General features: G+C 41.5%; 1 protein-coding gene and 1 non-coding gene across 4 annotated transcripts in view; both read left to right on the top strand.

The window, feature by feature from the left end:
* SLC23A2 (solute carrier family 23 member 2) overlaps window positions 1-15,332 on the top strand; it is a 142,717-nt gene extending 127,385 nt beyond the window's left edge. For all 3 annotated transcript variants that reach the window (XM_070801141.1, XM_070801143.1, XM_070801142.1), the window contains 4 exons: window positions 4,789-4,918; window positions 5,989-6,126; window positions 9,029-9,124; window positions 10,963-15,332. In XM_070801141.1, the coding sequence (XP_070657242.1) occupies window positions 4,789-4,918; window positions 5,989-6,126; window positions 9,029-9,124; window positions 10,963-11,195 (597 nt within the window). In that variant the 3' untranslated portion in view covers window positions 11,196-15,332. The remainder of the gene's footprint in view (window positions 1-4,788; window positions 4,919-5,988; window positions 6,127-9,028; window positions 9,125-10,962) is intronic.
* Window positions 15,333-24,954: 9,622 nt separating this feature from the next.
* On the top strand, window positions 24,955-25,061 carry LOC139186690 (U6 spliceosomal RNA). Its single transcript, XR_011570362.1, has one exon. It is a non-coding gene; the product is annotated as a U6 spliceosomal RNA (small nuclear RNA).
* Window positions 25,062-25,572: the final 511 nt, after the last annotated feature.

The following is a 25,572-nucleotide window of genomic DNA, read 5'->3' as shown; positions in this document are numbered from 1 at the left end:
TGGCACTAATTCTAGATTAGAAATTGCATTCTATCTCTGTGCTTAGTTGCTCAGTCATGTCTGACTCTTTGCGACCCCTTAGACTGCAGCCCGCCAGTCTCCTCTGTCCATGGGAATACTCCAGGCAAAAATACTGGAGTGGGTTGCCATGCCCTCCTCCAGGGGATATTCCGAACCTAGGGATCAAACCCAGGCAGGTTGCAGGCAGATTCTTTACTGTGTGAGCCATCAGGGAAGCCCGAGAATACTGGAGCGGGTAGCCTATCCCTTCTCCAGGGAAACTTCCCGACCCAGGAATTGAACCAGGGTCTCCTGCATTGCAAGCAGATTCTTTACCAGCTGAGCTACCAGGGAAGCCCCAGAAATTGCTTTACCCATTACAAATAAATCAATCTTACAGTAAAGAATTAATGAAGTTTTCAAACTGTAGCAGCATCATTCTCTTTCAGATGAAATCTGTTGTGGAGTTAGTGAACACAACAAGCCATAGCAAGTCACTCAGGTTGAAGCGGTACCTGGTCTGAAGTCCTCCCCACTTGTCTTTCCCCCTAACCCCACTCCAAGCATACATACCATAATCTAGCTTCAGGAACAAGGAGGCTGCTTCTCGGCCTTTCAGATTTACTAGGAAATAAATTTTATATCCCAGTTGCTTTGGGCCAATGCTTGCTGTTAGCCCAGGGTGTTGAGGAATGCAGCTCGGCCCTGGCCATTGTATGCTGCGCAGCTAGACACGGTTAGAACTGGTTCAGCATCATCCAAGATGGACTGCATGGGTCAGAGGTCTCCCTCTCCTCAACCTTGTATCTTGAGAACTTGGGGGTGAGTTGGAGCATTCTGGAATCATTTGACCTCTTTAAAATTAGAAATCTTCCTCCAGCTCTTTGCACTATTCTATAACCAGGAAAAAGAAACCAGATACTTGGTTTGGGTAATTTTAACTGCAAATCCAGGTCAGAGGGAGTAGAGCATACATTGTACAAGCCTGACTTGCTGGTTGGTTTTTCTGTAAATTGGCCAGGCCATCACAGAGCTCAACCTTAGGTGTGCCAGTGGCCACGCTGGCTGCCTGTCTCTCCTTGTGCATGACATGTGAGGGCTGCCTGATGGGCATTTCCTTCCAGGATTCCTGGGTCCTATTGCTGCAGATACTGAGCACACAGAGCTAAGGAGAGGGTCAAATGGGCACCAAATGGGGTGTAAGCCATTAACTCTCTAGCAAGTTTGCTGCCATGAACCTGTAGACCTGTAACTAATCCAAAATAACATAATGGTAAAATTATTATAGATGGAGGGACTCTTGGGGAAACAGTTTAATAAGCCAGCTCTCTTTCTGCACCTCTTTAAAATGCATCACAGATAATTTAACTAGAGTCACTATAGGGAGTAAGTAGTGCTGTCATTAGGGTTCCTTCTAAAACATTACTGAGATGGTTTGAGAAATAATTACCTTTATTATAATTTAGATGGTGCTGGCTTATTCTGAAAAGGCACCCTGCCAGCATTTTTTAATTGAGCCAATTGATCTTCTCTCTGAATTCCTTTGGAGCCACTTCCCCTAGCAGAGGCCTTATCAATTTGAGGGAGTTGGCTCCATTACTCTTACTCACAAGGGGCTATAATTGAGACATCTATACAAATGCCTTGGGGTTGGGAAGTAGGACTAGCACCAGAAACTTCTCTGTGGCCTAAACCATGTGGCTAATGGGAGATCCCTGCCCAGGAAAAAGGAAGCAAAAGTTTTAAGGCTGTATCCTGCCTTTTATCCAGCTGAAGGGCTTGGAACAGTTGCTTTTCTGATAAGAACTCATATGTGAAATCTAGCAGTTCTAGATCTAGGTCTATGTTGTACAGTATAGTAGTCAGTAGCCACATGTGGCTGGTGGATGCCAAAGGAAAGCACAGATACAGAACATTTCCATCATTGTGTGAAATTCTTTCAGACAGCATTAGTCTGGACCATTGTACCAGTCTTCCAGAACATATAGAAAGAGGGTGATCTGTGGCTCTTTCTGAGGATCTGTCTCCATTTCCTGGCAACTCTACTATTTACTGTCCTTTATCCAGTTATGGCATTCCATGTACAGACATGGACATTCTGACTACTTGATTAGAGGTGAGGCTGCCTACCCTGCTGTATATTCTGAAGTTCTGCAGGTTGGATGGGTTGGATTCCATGTGCAGGACTGCTATGTTGAGAGTGTTCCACTGTCTGTCCCACAGAAAAGGGCAGCATGACATGGTAGGGAGGTGGTTGCTTTGGATTCAGCCCTGGCTCTGTCATATTCTTCTGACATGACCATGGGCAAGTTACATCTCCTCTCTGAATTTCTTGCAGAATTTTGGAATTACTTCATGTAAAGCATTTAGCATGTGCTTAGATAAGCAAACTAGAGATATTGTTATATAATATTTAGACCTAAGTTTATTTCTAGGAAGAGTAAACACCATCTTCTTGGCCATACTATCTTTTTTGATGGTATCCAAAAGGAGATCATTTCTCCTCTGCAGCATACCACCCTGTTGAACACTTTTGGAAAGTCAGAAATGCAGTGTCAATTTTTCAGTGGCCCTGGAGGCAGAGCTGCAACTCAAGAAGGAGATCAGAAGGGAGCCTAGGAAGTGGTTCCAGGGAGAGTGCAGTGAGAAAGATGTGAAGGCTTCACATAAGCACCAGGAGGGCAGGGATTTTAGGGCTGTGTCTCTGGTGTTTAGAATAGAAATGTATAATAGGCACTTGGTTAATGTTTGTTGAACAAAAGAGTGACTAACTTGCTGCTTTTTTTGGACAGCGTCTAAGGGAGATCAGCCCTCCATGCATGGTTTTCATACAAGATTTATTGTTTCAGCATCCTTAGGGCCAGCCCAGTCCTCCCCACTGCACATCTAACAGGACTGACTCTGCTGGGAGATGGATCCCTCTGTCTGGTTGCTCTTTGTCTTACTCATCCCTCAAGACCATCTCTAGGGAATCCTCCCCAACTTCTCAGAGTTTTTTCTTCCCACTGGACAACCCACAACCTAATAATTGCAGCAGTATCATTATTTGATCATAAGCTTATGATTTACTTGTATTTGTATCCATCACCTCCCCCTCACTCTGAAGTGCTGGTCCTTGAAAATGTTTGCTGAAAATGCTTGCTTTTTGTAAATGAAAGGCTTCCTTATCATGTAATATAGCCAAGTGTAAGTCATTTTTGCTCCATTGCCAATTTGCATGACCCTTTTTGCTGCATCCCTGCACTTAGTGGTGGTATAATGGGATGAGCTGTAAATTGGAATAATGGAAGCTAGGCCCCAGCATCAGCTGTGACTGATTCTAGCTGGGTAGCTTAGTAAAAGATTTGCTTCTTACTCTGAACTTGACCCTTGGGCTCATTGAGAAGCTCTTGCAAGGTCTAGCCCAGCAATCATCCAGGAGAATGGTGCAGCAGTGGAAATGTTCTGTACTTGCACTATCCCCTGAGGGAGCCCCCAACCGCTTATTCCTACTGAACACTTCAAATGTAGCTAGTACAACTGAGTCCGGTTTTACATTTCATTTCATTTTAATTATTTAAATAGCCATTTCCTATTCATTGTAACTCCCACATAAAGCATTGTGGACACTATTCCATTTCTGGAAGCTCTTTAATCCAGTTTATGTCCTCAGGATGTTCTCTTGGGAGAGGCAGCACAGAGTAGAGACCAATAGTGCAGGATTCTTGAGCCCAGTGCCAGCTCTGTCTCTTGTTACCTGAGTGACAGTGAACTAGATGGACGCTTCTAGAAGGCAGAGATCAAACTTAACCAATAAAGTTGAGTCCACATGGGAAATGCTGTGTGTGATGCTGCAGAAGTCCAATGTTGGGAGAATCGAGCCTTGGAATGAAAGAAGGCTTTGCAGGGGAGGTAGCTTTAGGGTAGTATCAGTACTTTGATATGTGTCAGAACTGGCCAGGAGGGGGATGAGCACCAGAAGACTTAGGCAGGGACCTGATCTCCTAAATCATGATATTAAAGAGGTTACTCCGTTACAATGGAGAGGACAGGTGGGCAGAAGAAAGGCCACAGGAAGCAAGTTCAGGTGGGAGGCTATCAAATAACCTAATGCTTGCCAGATGTTGTTCAGACTATTTTACATGGAGCTTATAAATCCTCAAAGCAGAAGCACGCTGTTCATTGTCACGGAGATGAGGATCCTGCCACCCAGAGAGGCTAATGCCCATCATATGGTTAGAGATGGAGCAGAGATAGGAGTCAGGCCTCTCAGCTCTAGAATCCTGCACACAGTGGTCTCTAGGCTGTGCCACCTCTCATGATTAATATGCTGGGAGGAGAAGTTCCAGAACTGTTTTGTCTCATCTGCCGGAACCCAGAAGAAAAGCGGGGTCAAGTGTACTTTTCGAATTTTGGATTTGAGACACTACCAGATCATCCTGGCTGGTGGCTGTAGGCATTAAGAAACCCAAGACCACAGCTCAGGAGTGAGTGCAGAGTGAGGTGACATTGCCCAGGGCTCAGAGACCCATAGGTCAAGCCCTGGAGTCCCCATAGTCAAATCCAGCAGGAACCAGATGGGACGGGAACAAGGAAAGGTGGTGAGAATCTTTTTACCCTGGATGTGTTTTCAGTAGTTATGTATTGATATCAATCCTCATTGTAAAGTTAGACCCTCTTAACTAAAAGTTTTAAGGGTAACCTAGATTTTGTCTGTGGGTTTTGGTCACATTTGCCTGCTAGGACCTGAGTGTGCTCTTGGAGGACCTCAAGGTGAATGCCTGTCTCTGCCCTCTGTGTGTCCTGCAGGTTGGCAGTCGTCGAGTGATACAGTACGGCGCAGCCCTCATGCTTGCGTTGGGGATGATCGGAAAGTTCAGTGCGCTCTTCGCCTCCCTTCCAGATCCTGTGCTTGGTGCCCTCTTCTGTACTCTCTTTGGTAAAATTCCATTTCTTTGATAGTTGGCTTTCTTCTCAAGCTCCTTTTCTTTCTTCACATTGCTAAGGAATTCCTTCAGTGAGACTGAAGATAATGATAAATTTCTATTTTAAAATACAAAAGGATATACCTTATAAACATATAAATGCATATCACTTTCTGAGTTGAATTGATATTAAAGGTAGAATAACTGAGCTAGGAAAAATCAGATTAAATTTTAGTCTCTAGTTGCCATTTTTTTAAGGTTCTTATCATGCTTTATTGAAACCATACTGCCTTGAATATCCTCTGCAGATATCTTTGGATATCACATTTTTTTAATGTGGTATAGAAGCTGTTTCTTTTCTTGTATCTGAATTATTCCATTACAAATTTAGTTGCAGATAAGACCTTCAGGAGCAACGTTCTTTTCTTTTCTCTTTCGTTTGCCCATACTGTACAGCATGTGGGATCTCCCATGCAGGTACTAACTAGGCTGAACCCTGCTTGGTTTCTGAGATCAGATGAAATAGGGCATGTTCAGGATGGTATGGCCATAGACAAGCGTGTGGGATCTTAGTTCCCAGTTCTCTGACCAGGAATGGAACCCACACCCCCTGCATTGTAAGCACGGTCTTAACTACTGGACCACCAAGGAGGTCCCTAGTTGCCATTTCTAATTGATTTGAGCTCAGATATCATCTCCCTGTAGGCCATTTAAAACTGTCCGTTTTTACAGAAGGGAGTCAATTTGATCTCTGTGCCATTCACGTTAGTAATCAGGGACCTGATATTCAGGCCCATATCCTGATGTAATTGAAATGTTTGAATTGAGTTTTTAAGGGGAACCATTGTCTTTAGTTTTCTGCCTGGTCTAAAGAAAGTGTAATGTTTATACCTCTGAATAAACCCAGATAGTGCCTGAGTCAGGTGGTCACTTTCTGGTTCCGTCCTGACACTACACAGGTCTCCCAACTTGTTTCTGATGGGACAGAGAAAGGCCATTGTAGGGAGTCTGCCCTGGACAGCATACTTGTCATCCATGCCATAGGTGAGATAATGGAACTTGTGGTCTGATGTTTTCTCTCTAGGAATGATCACAGCTGTTGGACTCTCTAACTTGCAGTTCATTGATTTAAATTCTTCCCGGAACCTCTTTGTGCTTGGATTTTCAATCTTCTTTGGGCTCGTCCTTCCAAGTTACCTCAGACAGAACCCTCTCGTCACAGGTAGGAGAAACAGACCTTGAATCTTGTGGCAAAATTGGAACCACAAACACCAGTTCATGGAACTTCAGGAATCATTTCAGTGAATGTTCATCTGTGTATTCATTGCAGTCTGCTTGGCCGAAGTTTAACTTGAATCCCTTTGCAACACTCCCCACTTGAGTTGGCACATGCATGTAACTTATGTGCGTGGCAGTCTCCTTTTTTCCTTCTTCCTCTCCCTGCTTCCATCTGTTCATTTTTTGAAAAAAAGCCAAACAAATCAGGACCCTACCCTTTGGGAGAATGCCTCTGTAAAACGTTTTGATTTTTCAGACTAAGGCTATATTAAAATTTAGAATTTCTTGAAACTTAACTTCATATACATGTTTTTCTGTTGGAATTACAACTATTTTGAGTTCAAGATCAACCTTCTTAAAAAAATTTTTATTGAAATATAGTTGCTTTACAATATTGCATACATTTTCTATTGTACAGCAAAGTGAATCATTATACAAATATAAATACCCCCCTCTTTTATGGATTTCCTTCCCATTTAGGTCACCACAGAGCACTGAGTAGAATTCTCTGTGCTATACAGTAGGTGCTCATTAGTTACCTGTTTTATATGTAGTAGTGTGTGTATGTTTAATTCCTTTTTTAAAAAGTTCTTTGTGATGTGGCTTATTTTTAAAGTCTTTATTGAACTTGGTGACAACATTACTTCTGTTTTATGTTTTGACTTTTTGGCCACAAAGCATGTCGGATCTTAGCTCCTTGACCAGGGTTCAAACCTGCAAACCCTGCATTGGAGGACAAAGTCTTAACCACTGGACCACCAGGGAAGTCCCTAATTCCTTTTTATGTTAATACCCAAATATCATAAAGAATGAACAAAGGAAGAACATCTTAAGAAACAACTTTTGCTGCTGACATTTTATGCAGAATTGGGGATCATTTTATATATGTGTGTATTTTTTTTTTAGCTGATGTTCACATAACATAAAATTAATCATGTTAAAGTGAGCAGTTCAGTGGTATTTTAGTACATTTACAATGTTGTATAATCACCATCTCTCTCTGGTTTCCAAAACATTCTCATCAGCCCAAAATAAAATTTCATACCCATTAAATAGTTAACCCCCATCATTTCCCTTCCTGTCAGCTCCTGGCAACCACCAGTCTGCTTTCTATTTCTATAAATTTACCTATTCTGGATGTTTCATAAATGGAATCCTACATTATGTGACTTTTTATGTCTGGCTTTCACTTGTCAGAATGTTTTCAAGATTTATCCATATATAAGTATTTCATTTCTTTTTATGGCTAGATAATATTCCATCGTATGTGTATACCATGATCTGTTTATCCATTTTCCACTGATGCACATTTGAGTTGTTTCTACTTTTGGACTCGTGTAAATAGTACTGTTACGGACATTGATGTGCAAGTACAGGCAGTTCTCACTCATGGTAGTTATGTTCTATAAAATCCCCGTGAATATAGACCTAGCAAATCCTGAACCATAGCTCTTGGGAGAACACAGTCAATAGCACTAGATCTCATGCCTGAATGACATTCATCTCACATATTTTCTCCATTAGGCACATCATGGCCATCTTGCAATGGGGTTGTTTTAAATAGCGAGATCACCAATGAAGAAGCACAAAAATGCAAAAAAAAAAAAAAAAAAAGTGTTATTATACAGACTGCTAAAAGAATATTGTTTACGATCTGAGAGCTGAAACCAGAAGGCAGAGCATTACCTTGTTTAACCTCAGCTGGGAACATGTGTGTTGGGTGACTCAAAATTTTCACTGCTTTGTACATGTCTGTGAATGACTAAAAGCACCACGAGTATTCATTTTGGGTTTACAAATAAATTTTAGTGTGTAGGCAATTCACAAACAGCAGAATCTGCCTGGTAATGAGGACTGTTTGAGTACCTGTTTTTAATTCTTTTGGGTGTATGGCTAGGAATAGAATTGTTGGGCCATTCTGTGTAACTGTTTGAGGAATACCTGTTTTCCATAGCAGGTGAGCTATGGGACATTGCTCACAACATTCCCATCAGGTATGTTGAACACAGTGATTTCTCTTTCTCCACATTCTCACCAAACATGTTATTTTTCTGTTGGAGATCATTATATTTTTAAATATAAAAAGTGTGTGAATTTCTATTTTAATGTATCTCATTCATATAATGACATCTTTAGAAATAAATTTGCTCTAAATTAAAAGCAGCTAAGCACTAATTAGTAACCCAGAATTTTGAAGCCCTTCATTTGATTGCTGATCTCACGAATATTTTTGTCATCTTGTTATTCACTTTGTAAACTTTTCAACCTTACAGTAGCCATCTTTTATATTGGTGTTTTTGTTTTTTTTTTTAATAATCTGCAAGCAGCACTCCCCCACACCCCTGAAGGCTTCGTAGTTTATTATAGAATGAACTTCATTCTATGAGATTTGGGGTGGGGACTGTGCTGGGTCTTAGTTGTGGTACACAGGATCTTTCATCGAGCAGAGTGCAGGTTCTCTAGTCGTGGTACACAGGCTTAGTTGCTCTGAGGCATGTGGGGTCTTAGTTCCCTAACTAGGGACCGAACCCTCGTGCCCTGCATTGGAATTCTTAACCATTGGACCACTGAGGAAGTCCCCTCTGTTAGATTTACTTTCTGTGAATCATTGTTAGAAATTTTCCTTATGGCGATAACTTGATTATTGTTGAAAGTAGTTTAAATAATTTATTTACTATTATTGTCATAGTAGTTTAAGGCATTACTGGCGAAAATTTATACATGCGCAATAGAAATTTACACTTTCATGCACTGCATTGATTGGCAATTAGGGTCCACCCCAGTGTTCCTTTTTAAGTCAAGGACAAGTCTATTCTGTCTGTGACCTGTTGCTATGTTGTTTTTAGGGATAACAGGAATCGATCAAGTGTTGAATGTTCTTCTCACAACTGCTATGTTTGTAGGAGGCTGTGTGGCTTTTATTTTGGATAACACCATCCCAGGTATGTGGCATATATCAAACATGCTTATTATATATGTGACTTACCTTTTTGCCAAATAAATATGGGAAGCAGGAAGCATGAATCAGTTCAAAGCCATCACTGATTACACTTTTCTAAAGTGGTTAAGATGATACCTTGAGCCACCTTTCATGAATCACTTTTTTGCTAGTAAACTTAGTTTTTTTCCTTCTTGCTGAGTTATTTCTAAGAGAAAACAGGTGAATTCTTTGTATATGGTGATATGGCAGCAGGATGCCTTGAGCATGCTCCAGCTACCTGCCCTCCTGCTCAGCCTTGCCTGGAGCCCTGCAATTTGGCTTTCATTGACTTGTTCACATACTTCTGAGCCAGCTGCTACCAGCGGACAGCACTCCTCCTCCTTCTATGCCAAGTGCTGGGTGACAGACTTAAGGTGCGATGTGGCCCTGCCTTGTGGCTTCCTAGAGAAGGCTACTTTATATTGTTGTGAAATGCCGCCATGGACACACTGGTAGATTCATCCTGTCAAGGAAGGGTGATGTTTATTTTTGAGCTTAAAGGTTCTGTTGAGATTTTGCCCTTAATCTACCTCCAAAAGCCTCAATCAAGAACAGGTCACTGGGGAAATGAGAGATGAACACATCGGGCAGAAGGAATCACACACATGAGTAGGTGGAAGGTGTTAAATTTGTGGGAGGTCAGTAATATCCTCTTTCTTTCCTAAGTCAGCACTTAATAGAAAGAGAGACGAAGGAGTCAGGCAGATGGAAATGGTCAGTTTCATTACTGAAATGCCCATGGGAGGGTATAGCTTATATATGCGAAAATAATGAGAAGTTCTTAAGCCCTGCACCATAGGATAGACCTCATCACCCAGGCTCAGGCAGAGAACTATATTGTTAGGGCTCCCATGGAGCTAAAAGCAGGTACCAGTGCTATCTGCACTGTAAAGACTTTTGGAAAGGAGCCCAGGAGTACTGAGCCATGAAGATCCAGATCTTTCTTGTTGACTCATCTGTCAGGGTGCAGAATTGCCAAGAGTGTTACACCAGTGGAAGTTCATCCTCATAGGACCACAAGTGGGGAATTTGTGACAAATGCACCCCACCCCCCAGTAAAATGGAGCAAAGCAATATAAAAAAGGTATGTCTACATAAAGAAAGCTGAGTGCCGAAGAATTGATGCTTTTGAACTGTGGTGTTGGAGAAGACTCTTGAGAGTCCCTTGCACATCCAGGAGATCCAACCAGTCCATCCTAAAGGAAATCAGTCCTGAATGTTCATTGGATGGACTGAAGCCGAAACTCCAATACTTTGGCCACCTGATGTGAAGAACTGACTCATTTGAAAAGACCCTGATGCTGGGAAAGATTGAAGGCGGGAGAAGGGGATGACAGAGGATGAGATGGTTGGATGGCATCACCGACTCAACGGACATGAGTTTGAGTCATCTCCAGGAGTTGGTGATGGACAGGGAGGCCTGGCATGCTGCAGTCCATGGGGTTTCAAAGGGTTGGACATGACAGAGTGACTGAACGGAACTGAACTGAACTGATGTCTAGATGAGGGGGGTTGTGGGTGTGCAGTGACCGAGTAGTGAAGTCATTGTGAGATGTAATAAGGATTCTGATCCTATTTTGCAAGATCAAATCTGTGTTTTAGAAATATTTGTTTTGAGTGGTTAGTGATTCTTAGATTTCTGGCTTAAGCATCAACTACTACTTCCTCAAGTGCTCTTTTCTGTCATCCTATTCCATTCAATCTACAGGACAACAGAAGCAGAGAATCTCAATTCTTGGTAGAACTGTTTAACTAAACATTCCATTGTTCTGTTTTTGTTTTGCTGTGTGTGTTCCACAGGTACTCCAGAGGAAAGAGGAATCAGAAAATGGAAGAAGGGCGTGGGCAAAGGGAGCAAGTCTCTCGATGGCATGGAATCCTATGATTTGCCATTTGGCATGAACATTATTAAAAAATACAGATGTTTCAGCTACTTACCCATCAGCCCAACCTTTGCAGGCTATACATGGAAAGGCCTCGGGAAGAGCGCTAGTAGCCGGAGTTCAGATGAAGACTCGCAGGCCACAGTATAGCCGTAGCTCATCCTGTGGCCTGGCCACAGTGAGGCATGAACCTATAGTTCCTTGCTGAGTAACAAGCAGTAACATATATGTTTGTAGATCTGCATTTACATTCTCCACCCCAGAGCTAAGACAGATTACAGGTAGCTTTTTCTTGTGGGTTGTGATCATGTCTAATACGATGTCTCATCTATCTTTTTATTTAAGCCCTTGAGAACATCCGTTGATAGTCATGGTCACTGAATTTGAAGTTCCTGCTCTCCTGTGGGAGTGGATGCTTGAAGTCTACAGTGACTCCTTGTTTGCAGTCCCCTTCTAACACCCTGTGCTAGCTTACTTACAGGGCACCTCCAGGGCTTTCTGTCCTTGAAAGCACCAGGACCTGTACCTATAGAGACCTCCTCTGGTCAGGAGGTACCAATATCCTTGCATTGTCACAACTGACTGGTCAAGTGTGATTTTATGATGCCTGATACTGTGTGTAGGTGGCTGCTGGCCAGTTGAAAACAGTGAGATGCTTTACACTGTGCCCAGATCTGTGCATGGGTAAAGTCTGTACAGATAGAATGGGAATTGGGGGATTGGACAGGAAGGGAAAGTACCTTGAAATCAGTATCTGATTCTCAAGTACACTTTCTTGGTGCCACCCTGGCCCAAGCTAGGCCAACCCATCTCTTATTGGTCTCCTTTTTATTAGTAGCTGAGACACTCTATTTGGTATTCATCACTCCTGGCTGGTGTGACGGGTATAGAGTGCTGCACAAAGGCACCAAGCAGATATTTATGAGGATCTTGGCTCTGCTGACATGTGGATGTCAGTTATCGTTGTGTGTATTTGTAATTACAAGATTTTATTCCTATTTAATGTTACTGATTATGGATTTTTTAAATCAGTGTTTTTCCATGTGACCCTCTTACCTTACATCCCTATTACTTGTCCCTTATCTCCTATCCCCCATTAAGAAAGGAACCAGCATTTGTTAAAGCTATGGACACCAACAGGGAAGTTTGTTGTCATGGCTCTAGAAGGCCAGTAACCATTTTTGTGGTTGTGTTTTGTATTGCTTGATACCATGAAAGTGTAAATACATAATGCTTAATCTGTTTATCAAACTGACTGCTGGACCAGAGCCCAGAAACCATGAGTTAAGTTATACGTTGATTTGTTTTCTGAAGAAGGGAAGCCAGGGCAGGTGACAAAACAGCTGCCGTATTGAATGGTTCCGCATCCTGGTAAATTAATCACTGCAGTTAAGTTGCCATTCACATCTGGCAGTTAAGGCTTAAGGAGACTTTCTGTGGGTTGTCATGTTGAATGTCCACTGGATTTTTATTTTCCAGAGGGGAAGACTAGATCCCCTGACCAAATGCTTCCTTTCTTGTTGAAGGGGTAAGAAAAGCAGCTAGCAGTCCCCCTCTCTTAAATTCTTATTAATAACATTATTTCTGACAAAAATGACTTACTGAATTTGGTTTGAAATTTTCAGTCAAAAGAAAAGCCTGAGTGACCTTGTTTCATGAGATAGTACTTCTTGAGTGTTTATTTACCTGATTGTTTACAGGCAGTGGGCACATGGCTCTTGGCAGCCTTGAAGCCACATGGTGAATTTCTGGCCCCCACAACTGGCCTTGACTCCTATAAAGTTTGGGGCTTTAAGGCCTATTCTGGCAAGAACACTCCAGAGCTACTGCATTGTTTTGCCAAAACCTTATTGCAAATTAAGTAAAGAAAGACTCTAAATTTAAATTTGTATGGGTTTTTTTTTGGGGGGAGCATATTTAGAAGCACACTGGTTAATGATTTTCATCCTGTTGACTTGGTGAGTCCTGAAGACTGACAGCCCTAGTTGTCACCTTAATTGCCTAGTTTATTCTGTTTGTATTTTGCTTAGCATCTCCAATTTCTCTCCTCTGAACAGTGGGGAAAACTGTTAAACATCCCAGAGATTTGCAGTATTCTTGCTCTCTAGATGAGCAGAATGACCAAATACCCAAATGAAAGCCTCTGAACCATTGGTAATTCAGGAACAAGTTCCCTTCAGCTTAACTTGACCCAGGCATCTTCTCTCCCAATGGGTAACACTCAGGACGTGTGCAAGTCTTCAAAATGTGCAAAGAAGCCCTGTGCCCACACCTCCTATTGGAAAAAGAGGGTTTTCCCCCTTCTCGTTCCATTGGGGCCAACTTAGATTCTCTGTCCATGGTTGGGGGGGAAGGCATAGGAGGTTAGAAAATGTCCTCTTGCTTGCAGACACACTGCAGAATGAGTCTGTAGTTGAAAAAAAACTATATTCATCTGCTTCTTGGTTTGAGCACATACCTGAAAAGGAGGTTTTGGGGGATACTGTGCCTGTGCACCTGCCATGTGCGTTATTGGGGCCACATACACCCCATGCTTTGGCCAGTTGAACGTTGTAGGATGTTTTGAATGTGAATGTCTTTGGACATAGCATTCATTCTCCAATTCCCACTTGAACACCTACCCCCGCATTTTCCCATTTATATTGGTGATCATGATGTGAAAAGTAGAAACTTATAAATAGGACAAAAGACGCTGCAGTATCACTGGTTGGGGGGCAAGGGAGAAGCCACACTGGTTTTGATAACATATCTAACATGGATCATAGAAAAATGGGAAATGGCTCCAGTCTTTGTAGGCAATTTTCATTCTTATTCTCGCAAATTTCACATAGATTTACTGATACAGAATATTTCTTAAGAGGGCTTCAGTGTTAGATTGTAGTAAGTTTCTTGTGATTGATCAAGGCAAGGGTCCTGATGGTTTCTCGTTTTCATGGTAACAAATTCATACACAGAATTTACTTCATACTGTAGAATACTGACTTTCATAATGATAACCTGGTTTATGCATGAATATTGCAGTATTTCCATATAGTAAAATAATATTTCTACCCAGGATAATAGTCACAGTTTTCCAGGGAGGGAATGTAATTTTCATGACAATGTCATGTGATGATAGAATTTCTCCATTGATGAATCTCTAGTATGTGTTTATACTTTATTTACCCACGCATATATTTTATGACCATGAGCTAAGTTGTTATTTCTTTAATTCATGTCCCTGCTGAAATATTAGTACTAGCAACTTGGACTTGAAGTTGACAACTATAATCTTCCATAACAATCAATGCCACAAGAGTGGTCAGGCCAGATAGGAGATGAATAAGGAACTGAGGCAGAAGCCTCATCCCAGAACCTGTCTGATGCACAGAAAGGCAGCATCCTGCATACTCACCCCCACAGCTTGGGGTGGACACACAGCTGCGGGCAGCATGCCTGGCATGGCTGTTGCTGCCTGCTGGTTTGCTCACCCAGCTGTGCCCCCTGAATGCCCTGGCAGCCTGAGCTCTCACAGGGCCCACTTCTCCAGGGAGCTACCCCTTGGTCTTAGGAAAACACTTGGGGCCTCATATGTTACTTGTATTGTGCTCTGTCCCCTTACGATTTTGACACAGAGAATAGGACCTCCTCTACCCTCCATTCCTCCTGCAGTCACAAGTGGAGTAGTGCTAGACAGTTGCCCATTTTTTGCCAGTCCTCAGCTTCTGCCCTTGGACCCTTGAAGCATGTTAACACTGAAGATCCCTTTTCAGCTGCCTCTCACACATTCCTGTCCTTTTAGTCTATTCTTGACCTCCTTGTCCTCACCCTACACTGGTGACATCCAGCCTCCTTAGAATTGCTCTGTGTGTTTCCTGGCACTTAGGACACCCTCCCCAGTGGTGCCATCTTACTGACGGTCAAGTTAAAACACTTTTTGTTCATTCATAGCAACCTTTGTCATGTTAGTCAGTTTCTGACTGTTCTTAAAACAGTAGGGATGCCTATATTTTCCTTAAGTTTTTGTGACTGACTTTGGCTATATACCTTTCTGGGATTTTGTTTGGTTTTTATTTTTATTTTGCATATTGAGGGTATTTGGGGTGGGGTTGTTTTTTATGTCTAATTCTTTTATGGCGTTTTTAAAAAGAATTTTCATATTGTTTTTCTAACATACCTTCATTAAACGTTTAAGTATTTTAATATGTAATATTTGGACCAGATGTTGTGAATAATAGTAGAGATAAAGCTATTTTATTCTGTATTTTTAAAACTGTTCCGTACAAATAAAAGCTCTCCTGGACGCAATTCTGCTGTTCATGTACTTTGGCTGGTCTTTAAGAAACTTGTCATTAATTAAAAGTCATCACCTAGGAGAGGGAAATCAACTAATAAAAATTTCAGTTCAGCAGGTTCTAATACATTAAAACTCAAAGGAGGATAGCAGTTGCTGAAGTATCATTGGCCCCCATGGCTAGAGAACATTTGTCTCCTTGGGAGAATACCTAACAGGGAAAGGAGACCTTGGTTGGAGGATGCCCTCATGCTGGGCTTTGGGGTGAAATTATGAGTCTCTTAGTAAGTTAGTGACATCTGGAGGCTGGAGACCTTTTAGGTATTGGTGACCAGAAAGACTGTCGTGTCCACACAGTGGAATCTAAGGTTCCCAGAGCAATCTTGGCCCCTTTAGGATTGAGGCTGGTACAGGAAATGCAGAGGTGTGGGTGCCAGAAAAAGCTCAAAGCCAAGCTTGAGAGCTGCTCATTCAAAGGCATGGTTCCCAGCGGAATATGAAGACAAATCCAAAGGTGCTTTTTGGGCATATTTCTTAATTTAGAGCAGACTTAGAGCGCCTCCATCCCCATCTTTTCTCCAACTAGTTGCCTTTAGTCTTTCCCAGCATCAGGGTCTTTTCTAATGAGGCAAAAGGAGAAGAGAGTGGCAGAGGAAGAGGTGGTTGGATGGTATCACTGATTCAATGGACATAAACTTGGGCAAACTCCAGGAGACGGTGAAAGACAGGGAGGCCTGGTGTCCTGTAGTCCATGGGCTCTCAAAGAGTCAGACACAGCGACTGAACAACAACAATAAATCCACATCTGTATCCCTCGTTTGTCTCTGGCAGTTTGAGCCATAGTGAACACCACAGCTGCTTCCATAGGAATTCAGCCTGCTGCTTCCAGTTCCCAATATCCTGACCTATGAGTCACTGCTAAGCATCCAGTTACAAGATGAACTGTTGCACCTTACACCACTATATACGTGAGGAAAATACATGTGAGGTATTTCATGCTCATGTTCTCACCCCTAGTTGGGACAACAGCACGTGTCAGTATTAAAGCCCCACCCCCTATCCCATGGACCTCTCACCTGGTACACCCCCATTCCTCCCCAAGAGAGGCCCACTACCTGGATTTTGGGTTTATCCTTTACTTGCTTTTCTTCACAGTTTTGCATATATATACATTTCTATACCACTTACTGTTTAGTTTTGCATGTTTTCGGACATTTAAAAGGTGTATGAGCTGTCACATTTTACTATTGTGAGATTATTTCATGTTGGTACATAAGCTTCCAGAGAGAATGAGCAAGAACGAAGCCCTGTAGAGCTAGGATCATCCCATGAATGCCAAATTTTCCATCAACCCTGTTAGTGGAGTTACATTTTTCACTTCAGTCATTCAGTCGTGTCCCACTCTGCAACCCCATGGACTGCAGCACGCCAGGCTTCCCTGTCCATCACCAACTCCCAGAGCTTACTCAAACTCATGTCCATAGAGTCGGTGATGCCATCCAACCATCATTCTCTGTCATCCCCTTCTCCTCCTGACCTAACTACCCCCCCAAAGCCCCACCTCTTAGTACCAACACACTGGAGATTAGGTTTCAGTATATGAATTTGGGTAGACGCAATATAGCACTTGGTCGTTAAAATGTAGTGAAGGCCAAAGGAAAAAAAAAATGCCAATAATATGCTCAAATTATATTTCAGGCCATATCAACTTGGTGATGGAAGGAGAGAGACTTACAGAGATGAGAAAAACAAGCCCAGTGTACCAATATCAATAAATGGACTAAACTTGTCAATTAAAAAGAAGATTGTTAGACCAGGTAGCAGAATGAAATCCTGATCATATACTGTTTGCAACACTGAGTTCATAAGTGTGGCTGTGATTGTTGAAGGCTGCAACAACTTATGTCCAGAAGTTGATAAAAGCTATTTGCCTGTCATTTTTATATATGTTGAGTCCAGTACTAAAATATCTGGCCTGTAGTTTGCATGTCTTTAATTCTAGGAATTTATTTTTTGGTATATTTTACGAAAGTCTTAACCTATAATGGATTGGGAAAAACAAAAAAAACGATCCTTCATCACAGATGTGTCTAGAAGTACTATTTACAGACTGGTTTACATAAGAGTGTACAAAACTGAAAGTAAAAGCATGGGTGAAAGAATCTCAGGGGGCAAATACTAACCATCTATTATATTATTTGCAGACAAATCCTAAGACGAAAGTTGCTAAGGATAGGGAGGTTCTGGGAATTCTTTGGTGGTCCAGTGTTAGGACTAGAGCTTTCACTGCCATGGGCCTGGGTTCAATCCCTGGTTGGGGAAATAAGATCCCACAAGCTGTGTGGTGCCGCCGAAAAACAGGATGGGAAAGTTCAACTGACAAAGAGGAGTATTTTAGACATATGCACCTAATCAGATAACCTCAAAATTTATGCAGTATAAATGGGTGGAACTAGAGGAAGAAACTGATAAAAGTCCACCAGCCAGTGGGAGAGTCCAGTACTTCCGTTTTGATATGTCAGGTAGACAAAAATTAAGCATGATCTTCTTTTTCTGAATGTTGAGCTTTAAGCCAACCTTTTCACTCTCCTCTTTCACTTTCATCAAGAGGCTTTTTAGTTTTTCACTTTCTACCGTAAGGGTGGTGTCATCTGCATATCTGAGGTTATTGATGTTTCTTCCAGCAATCTTGATTCCAGCTTGTGCTTCTTCCAGCCCAGCGTTTCTCATGATGTACTCTGCATAGAAGTTAAATAAGCAGGGTGACAGTATACAGCCTTGACGTACTCCTTTTCCTACTTGGAACCAGTCTGTTGTTCCATATCCAGTTCTAACTGTTGCTTCCTGACCTGCATATAGGTTTCCAAGAGGCAGGTCAGGTGGTCTGGCATTCCCATCTCTTTCAGAATTTTCCACAGTTTATTGTGATCCACACAGTCAAAGGCTTTGGCATAGTCAATAAAGCAGAAATAGATGTTTTTGTGGAACTCTCTTGCTTTTTCGATGATCCAGCGGATGTTGGCAATTTGATCTCTTGTTCCTCTGCCTTTTCTAAAACCAGCTTGAACATCTGGAAGTTCACGGTTCATGTACTGCTGAAGCCTGGCTTGGAGAATTTTGAGCATTCCTTTACTAGCGTGTGAGATGAGTGCAATTGTGCGGTAGTTTGAGCATTCTTTGGCATTGCCTTTCTTTGGGATTGGAATGAAAACTGACACTTTCCAGTCCTGTGGCCCCTGCTGATTTTTCCAAATTTGCTGGCATATTGAGTGCAGCACTTTCCCAGCATCATCTTTCAGGATTTGAAATAGCTCAACTGGAATTCCATCACCTCCACTAGCTTTGTTCGTAGTGATGCTTCCTAAGGCCCACTTGACTTCACATTCCAGGATGTCTGGCTCTAGGTGAGTGATCATACCATCGTGATTATCTGGGTCATGAAGATCTTTTTTGTACAGTTCTTCTGTGTATTCTTGCCACCTCTTCTTAATATCTTCTGCTTCTGTTAGGTCCATACCATCTCTGTCCTTTATTGAGCCCATGTTTGCATGAAATGTTCCTTTGGTATCTCTAGTTTTCTTGAAGAGATCCCTAGTCTTTCCCATTCTGTTGTTTTCCTCTATTTCTTTGCATTGATCGCTGAGGAAGGCTTTCTTATCTCTTCTTGCTATTCCTTGGAACTCTGCGTTCAGATGCTTATATATTTCCTTTTCTCCTTTGCTTTTCGCTTCGCTTCTTTTCACAGCTATTTGTAAGGCCTCCTCAGACAGCCATTTTGCTTTTTTGCATTTCTTTTCCATGGGGATGGTCTTGATCCCTGTCTCCTATACAATGTCATGAATCTCCATCCATAGTTCATCAGGCACTCTATCTATCAGATCTAGTCCTTAAATCTATTTCTCACTTCCACTGTATAATCACAAAGGATTTGATTTAGGTCATACCTGAATGATCTAGTGTTTTTCCCTACTTTCTTCAATTTAAGTCTGAATTTGGCAATAAGTAGCTCATGATCTAAGCCACAGTCAGCTCCCGGTCTTGTTTTTGTTGACTGTATAGAGCTTCTCCATCTTTGGCTGCAAAGAATATAATCAATCTGATTTCGGTGTTGACCATCTGATGATGTCCATGTGTAGAGTCATCTCTTGTGTTGTTGGAAGAGGATGTTTGCTATGACCAGTGCGTTCTCTTGGCAAAACTCTGTTAGCCTTTGCCCTGCTTCATTCCGTACTCCAAGGCCAATTTGCCTGTTACCCCAGGTGTTTCTTGACTTCCTAGTTTTGCATTCCAGTCCCCTATAATGAAAAGGACATCTTTTTGGTGTTAGTTCTAGAAGGTCTTGTAGGTCTTCATAGAACCATTCAACTTCAGCTTCTTCAGCATTACTGGTTTGGGCATAGACTTGGATTACTGTGATATTGAATGGTTTGCCTTGGAAACAAACAGAGATCATTCTTTCGTTTTTGAGATTGCATCCAACTACTGCATTTCGGAATCTTTTGGTGACCATGATGGCTACTCCATTTCTTCTAAGGGATTCCTGCCTGCAATAGTAGATATAATGGTCATCTGAGTTAAATTCACCCATTCCAGTCCATTTTAGTTCACCGATTCCTAGAATGTCAACATTCACTCTTGCCATCTCCTGTTTGACTACTTCCAATTTGCCTTGATTCATGGACCTAACATTCCAGGTTCCTATGCAATATTGCTCTTTATAGCATCGGATCTTGCTTCTATCACCAGTCATGTCCACAGCTGGGTATTGTTTTTGCTTTGGCTCCATCCCTTCATTCTTTCTGGAGTTATTTCTCCACTGATCTCCAGTAGCATATTGGGCACCTACCGACCTGGGGAGTTCCTCTTTCAGTATCCTATCATTTTGCCTTTTCATACTGTTCATGGGGTTCTCAAGGCAAGAATACTGAAGTGGTTTGCCATTCCCTTCTCCAGTGGACCACATTCTGTCAGACCTCTCCACCATGAGCCGCCCGTCTTGGGTGACCCCCACAGGGCATGGCTTAGTTTCATTGAGTTAGACAAGGCTGTGGTCCTAGTGTGATTAGATGATTTTGTGAGCCCCCCAAAATAAAGTCTCTCACAGTTTCCATTGTTTCCCCATCTATTTGCCATGAAGTGATGGGACCAAATCTCATTATCTTAGTTTCCTGAATGTTGAATTTTAAGCCAACTTTTTCACTCTCCTCTTTCACTTTCATCAAGAGGCTCTGTAGTTCTTCGCTTTCTGCCATAAGGGTGGTGTCATCTGCATATCTGAGGTTATTGATACTTCTCCAGCCAGTCTTGATTCCAGCTTGTGCTTCATCCGGCCCAGAGTTTCTCATGATTTACTCTACATGTAAGTTAAATAAGCACAATATACAGCACAAATACAGGTGACCATATATAGCCTTGACATACTCCTTTTCCTATTTGGAACCAGTCTGTTGTTCCATGTCCAGTTCTAACTGTTGCTTCCTGACCTGCAAACAGATTTCTCAAGAGGCAGGTCAGGTAATCCAGTATTCCCATCTCTTTAAGAATTTTCCGCAGTTTGTTGTGATCCACACAGTCAAAGGCTTTGGCATATAAAATATGTATTCCTCTGACTGTAGTTGACATTAAAATAATCGTAATCAAATATATCTCAGTAAAATAATGAAAGTGCTAAAGCTAATGCATGTATATTTACCACCTTTTGTCCTGCATAGGAAGGTTTCACCTAATAAATGACATGGCTTGTTGGATGAAGTCTTCCAGAACATTCCAATAGTCTTTTTTGGTATTTTACATGGGCTATATATCCAATATCTATTTCTCTGCATGTATTGTACAGACTAGATATTTATTTTTATATATTTGTCTTATATCTAGTCAGATACGATTAAATTATTTTCTTAATCACTTTAGTGTTTTTTAGTCAGTTAGATTTTCTTTTTTTTTCTGTCCATATTGCAATTACTAGAGTTCCAAGGTGATACTGCATAATAATAATGAAGTTGGGCATCCTCTGAAGTTGCTTATTTAGGTTAAGTGTTTGTTCTTAGAATATTTGTCACTGAATCTTGGTAAATTGTCTTTATTATATATTTAAAGTTTTTAATTTTATTTAGCATTTTAATTGGGTGGCTGCTCACTTTTATCAAATGGCTTTTAACCATTTAATTATTTATTATATGTTCTTGGTCCTTTAATTTATTATAATGAATTAAATTGCCAGATTTGCTGATTTTGAACTCGCCTTGCATTCTTGAAATATATCACACATTGTCACAGTGTCACACTCTGGGTACATGGATGAGTTCTATTTGCTAGCAATCTTTAAGGATTTTTACAACCATATTCAGAAGGGCAATTGATTATAGTTTTTAGTTTTTGTATTTCCAAATCAGAATTAAATGTTCAGGTTATTGTGGCTTCATAAAAGAAATTCAGTTCAGTCACTCAGTCATGTCCGACTCTTTGCGACTCCACGGACTACAGCACACCAGGCTTCCCTGTCCATCACTAACTCCCAGAGCTTGCTCAAAATCATGTCAGTGATGCCATCCAATCATCTCATCCTCTGTCATTGATGTCGTTCATATTTCTCCAGGCAATCTTGATTCCAAATACTGTCCAACCATCTCATCCTCTGTCATCCCCTTCTCCTCCCACCTTCAATCTTGCCCAGCCTTAGGGTCTTTTCCAGTGAGTCAGCTCTTCACATCAGTGGCCAAAGTATTAGAGTTTCAGCTTCAGCATCAGTCCTTCCAATGAATATTCAGGAGTGATTTCCTTTAGAATGGACTGTTTGGATCTCCTTGCAGTCCAAGGGACTCTCAAGAGTCTTCTCCAACACCACAGTTCAAAAGCATCAATTTTTCAGCAGTCAGCTTTCTTTATAGTCCAACTCTCACATCCATACATGATTACTGGAAAAACCATATCTTTGACTAGACAGACATTTGTTGGCAGAGTAATGTCTCTGCTTTTTAATATGCTGACTAGGTTGGTCATATCTTTTCTTCCAAGGAGCAAGCAGCTTTTAATTTTATGGCTGCAGTCACCATCTGCAGTGATTTTGGAGCCCCAAAATATAAAATTTCGGTTTCCATTGTTTCCCCATCTATTTGCCATGAAGTGATGGGACCAGATGCCATGATCTTAGTTTTTTGAATGTTGAGTTTTAAGCCAACTTTTTCACTTTCCTCTTTCACTTTCATCAAGAGGCTCTTTAGTTCTTCTTCGTTTTCTACCACAAAGGTGGTATCATCTGCATATCTGAGCTTACATATTTCTCCCAGCAATCTTGATTCCAGCTTGTGCTTCATCCAGCCTGGCATTTTGTATGATGTACTCTACATATGAGTTAAATAAGTAGGGTGACAATATACCCTTCCTGATAAAAGAAAGGTGGATTTATTTTATTTATTTTCTTTAATAAACTGTGGAAAATTCTTCAAGAGATGGGAATATCAGACCACCTGACCTGCCTCTTGAGAAACCTATATGCAGGTCAGGAAGCAACAGTTAAAACTGGACATGGAACAACAGACTGGTTCCAAATAGGAAAAGGACTATGTCAAGGCTGTATACTGTCACCCTGCTTATTTAACTTCTATGCAGAGTACATCATGAGAAACGCTGGGCTGGAAGAAGCACAAGCTGGAATCAAGATTGTCAGGAGAAATATCAATAACCTCAGATATGCAGATGACACCACCCTTATGGCAGAAAGTGAAGAGGAACTAAAAAGCCTCTTGATGAAAGTGAAAGAGGAGAGTGAAAAGGTTGGCTTAAAGGTCAACATTCAGAAAACAAAGATCATGGCATCCAGTCCCATCACTTCATGGCAAATAGATGGGGAAACAGTGAAAACAGTGTCAGACTTTATTTTGGGGGGCTCCAAAATCACTGCAGATGGTGACTGCAGCCATGAAATTAAAAGATGCTTACTCCTTGGAAGGAAAGTTATGACCAGCCTAGATAGCATATTGAAAAGCAGAGACATTACTTTGCCAACAAAGGTCCATCTAGTCAAGGCTATGGTTTTTCCAGTGGTCATGTATGGATGTGAGAGTTGGACTGTGAAGAAAGCTGAGCACTGAAGAATTGATGTTTTTGAACTGTGGTGTTGGAGAAGACTCTTGAGAGTTCCTTGGACTGCAAGGAGATCCAACCAGCCCATTCTAAAGGAGATCAGCCCTGGGTGTTATTTGGAAGGAATGATGCTAAGGCTGAAACTCCAGTACTTTGGCCACCTCATGCGAAGAGTTGACTCATTGGAAAAGACTCTGATGCTGGGAGGGATTGAGGGCAGGAGGGAAAGGAGACAACAAGAGGATGAGATGGCTGGATGGCATCACCGACTGAATGCACATGAGTTTGAGTGAACTCCAGGAGTTGGTGATGGACAGGGAGGCCTGGCGTGCTGCGATTCATGGGGTCTCAAAGAGTTGGACACGACTGAGCGACTGAACTGAACTGAACTGACTAGACGGACCTTTGTTGGCAAAGTAATGTCTCTGCCTTTGAATATGCTATCTAGGTTGGTCATAACTTTCCTTCCAAGGAGTAAGCATCTTTTAATTTCATGGCTGCGATCACCATCTGCAGTGATTTTGGAGCCCCCAGAAATAAAGTCAGCCACTGTTTCCACTGTTTCCCCATCTATTTGCCATGAAGTGATAAGACCAGATGCCATGATCTTTGTTTTTGAATGTTGAGCTTTAAGCCAACTTCACTCTCTCACTTTCATCAAGAGGGTCTTTTGTTCTTCTTCGCTTTCTGCCATAAAGGTGGTGTCATCTGCATATTTGAGGTTATTGATATTTCTCCTGGAAATCTTGATTCCAGTTTGTGCTTCTTCCAGCCCAGCATTTCTCATGAGGTACTCTGCATATAGGTATTTTAGATGCTATGGCGGATTCATTTTGATATTTGGCAACACTAATACAATTATGTAAAGTTTAAAAATAAAATTTAAAAAAAAAAAAAAGAAAACTTCTTATCAGTGGATAAAGTAAACTCTTAATTAAGATAGTCCTTCCTCATGAAAGATAAACTTGTGGCGTTCAATGACAAAATCTTTGTTACTAAAATGTCCTTTAGTTCCTCCATTTATGAGAACAAATGGGATCACACTAACAGTCATAAATATAAATATTATCAGCTCACTCAGGCTTTGGCCATCTGACAATACCTCTGTATTGCTTTGGAAGGGGGTGTGTGTAGGAGGAGAGTTCCCCAGGTGCCTCTCTCTCACAGGCTCATACATAATCCAGAGGACTCCAGACTTGTGTCCACTAATAACCCAGTCATGTCAGCCATGGATACTTTATCCTATTCTTTTTTTTTCTTTGTATTAAAGACTTTCATTTTTTGTGTTTCCTTTTTCCCCAGGTTTATTGAGGTATAATTGACATATGGATTTAAGGGGTACAGTGTGATGATTTGATGTATATATATATATTGTAAAATAATTACACCCATAAAGTTAGTTAACTAATCCATCACCTCACACAGTTACCTTTTTAAAAAAATTCCACTACATTCTTTAACAGTTAGCTACTGCCATGTAACAAACTGAGGCAGGAGATAGATGGGCCCCAGGCTGAACAGTTTCTCCCCTGTGTATAGAAACTCTATAAGATAGTGCTCGCTTCGGCAGCACATATACTAAAATTGGAACGATACAGAGAAGATTAGCATGGCCCCTGCGCAAGGATGACACGCAAATTCGTGAAGCGTTCCATATTTTTAGATCAGTCTTTTGGACTCTGTGGGAGAGGGAGAGGGTGGGGAGATTTGGGAGAATGGCATTGAAACATGTACAATATCATATATGAAACGAGTCGCCAGTCCAGGTTCGATGCAAGATACTGGATGCTTGGGGCTGGTGCACTGGGACGACCCAGAGGGAGGGTATGGGGAGGGAGGAGGGAGGAGGGTTCAGGATGGGGAACACAGGTATACCTGTGGCGGATTCATTTCGATGTTTGGCAAAACTAATACAATATTGTAAAGTTTAAAAATAAAATTAAAAAAAAAAAAAAAAGGATGATGGAGGAGGCTGGGCCCTGCTCAGATAAGAGTAAAAGACAACATATTCTTCATTCTCCAAGTTAAGGAGACCTCCTGACTACACATGTGCCAGAAGACTCCTTGGAGGTCAGAAAGGGAAGGGGCAGCACATCATTGTAAGTGATGACAACCACCCATAAGCCTCTTCACTAGAATCCATCTTGACTAAGAGATAAACATGCACATATG

The sequence above is a fragment of the Bos indicus genome, chromosome 13 (assembly GCF_029378745.1).
Source record: "Bos indicus isolate NIAB-ARS_2022 breed Sahiwal x Tharparkar chromosome 13, NIAB-ARS_B.indTharparkar_mat_pri_1.0, whole genome shotgun sequence".
Lineage (NCBI taxonomy): Eukaryota > Metazoa > Chordata > Mammalia > Artiodactyla > Bovidae > Bos > Bos indicus.
This window is presented reverse-complemented; position numbering and strand designations above follow the sequence as displayed.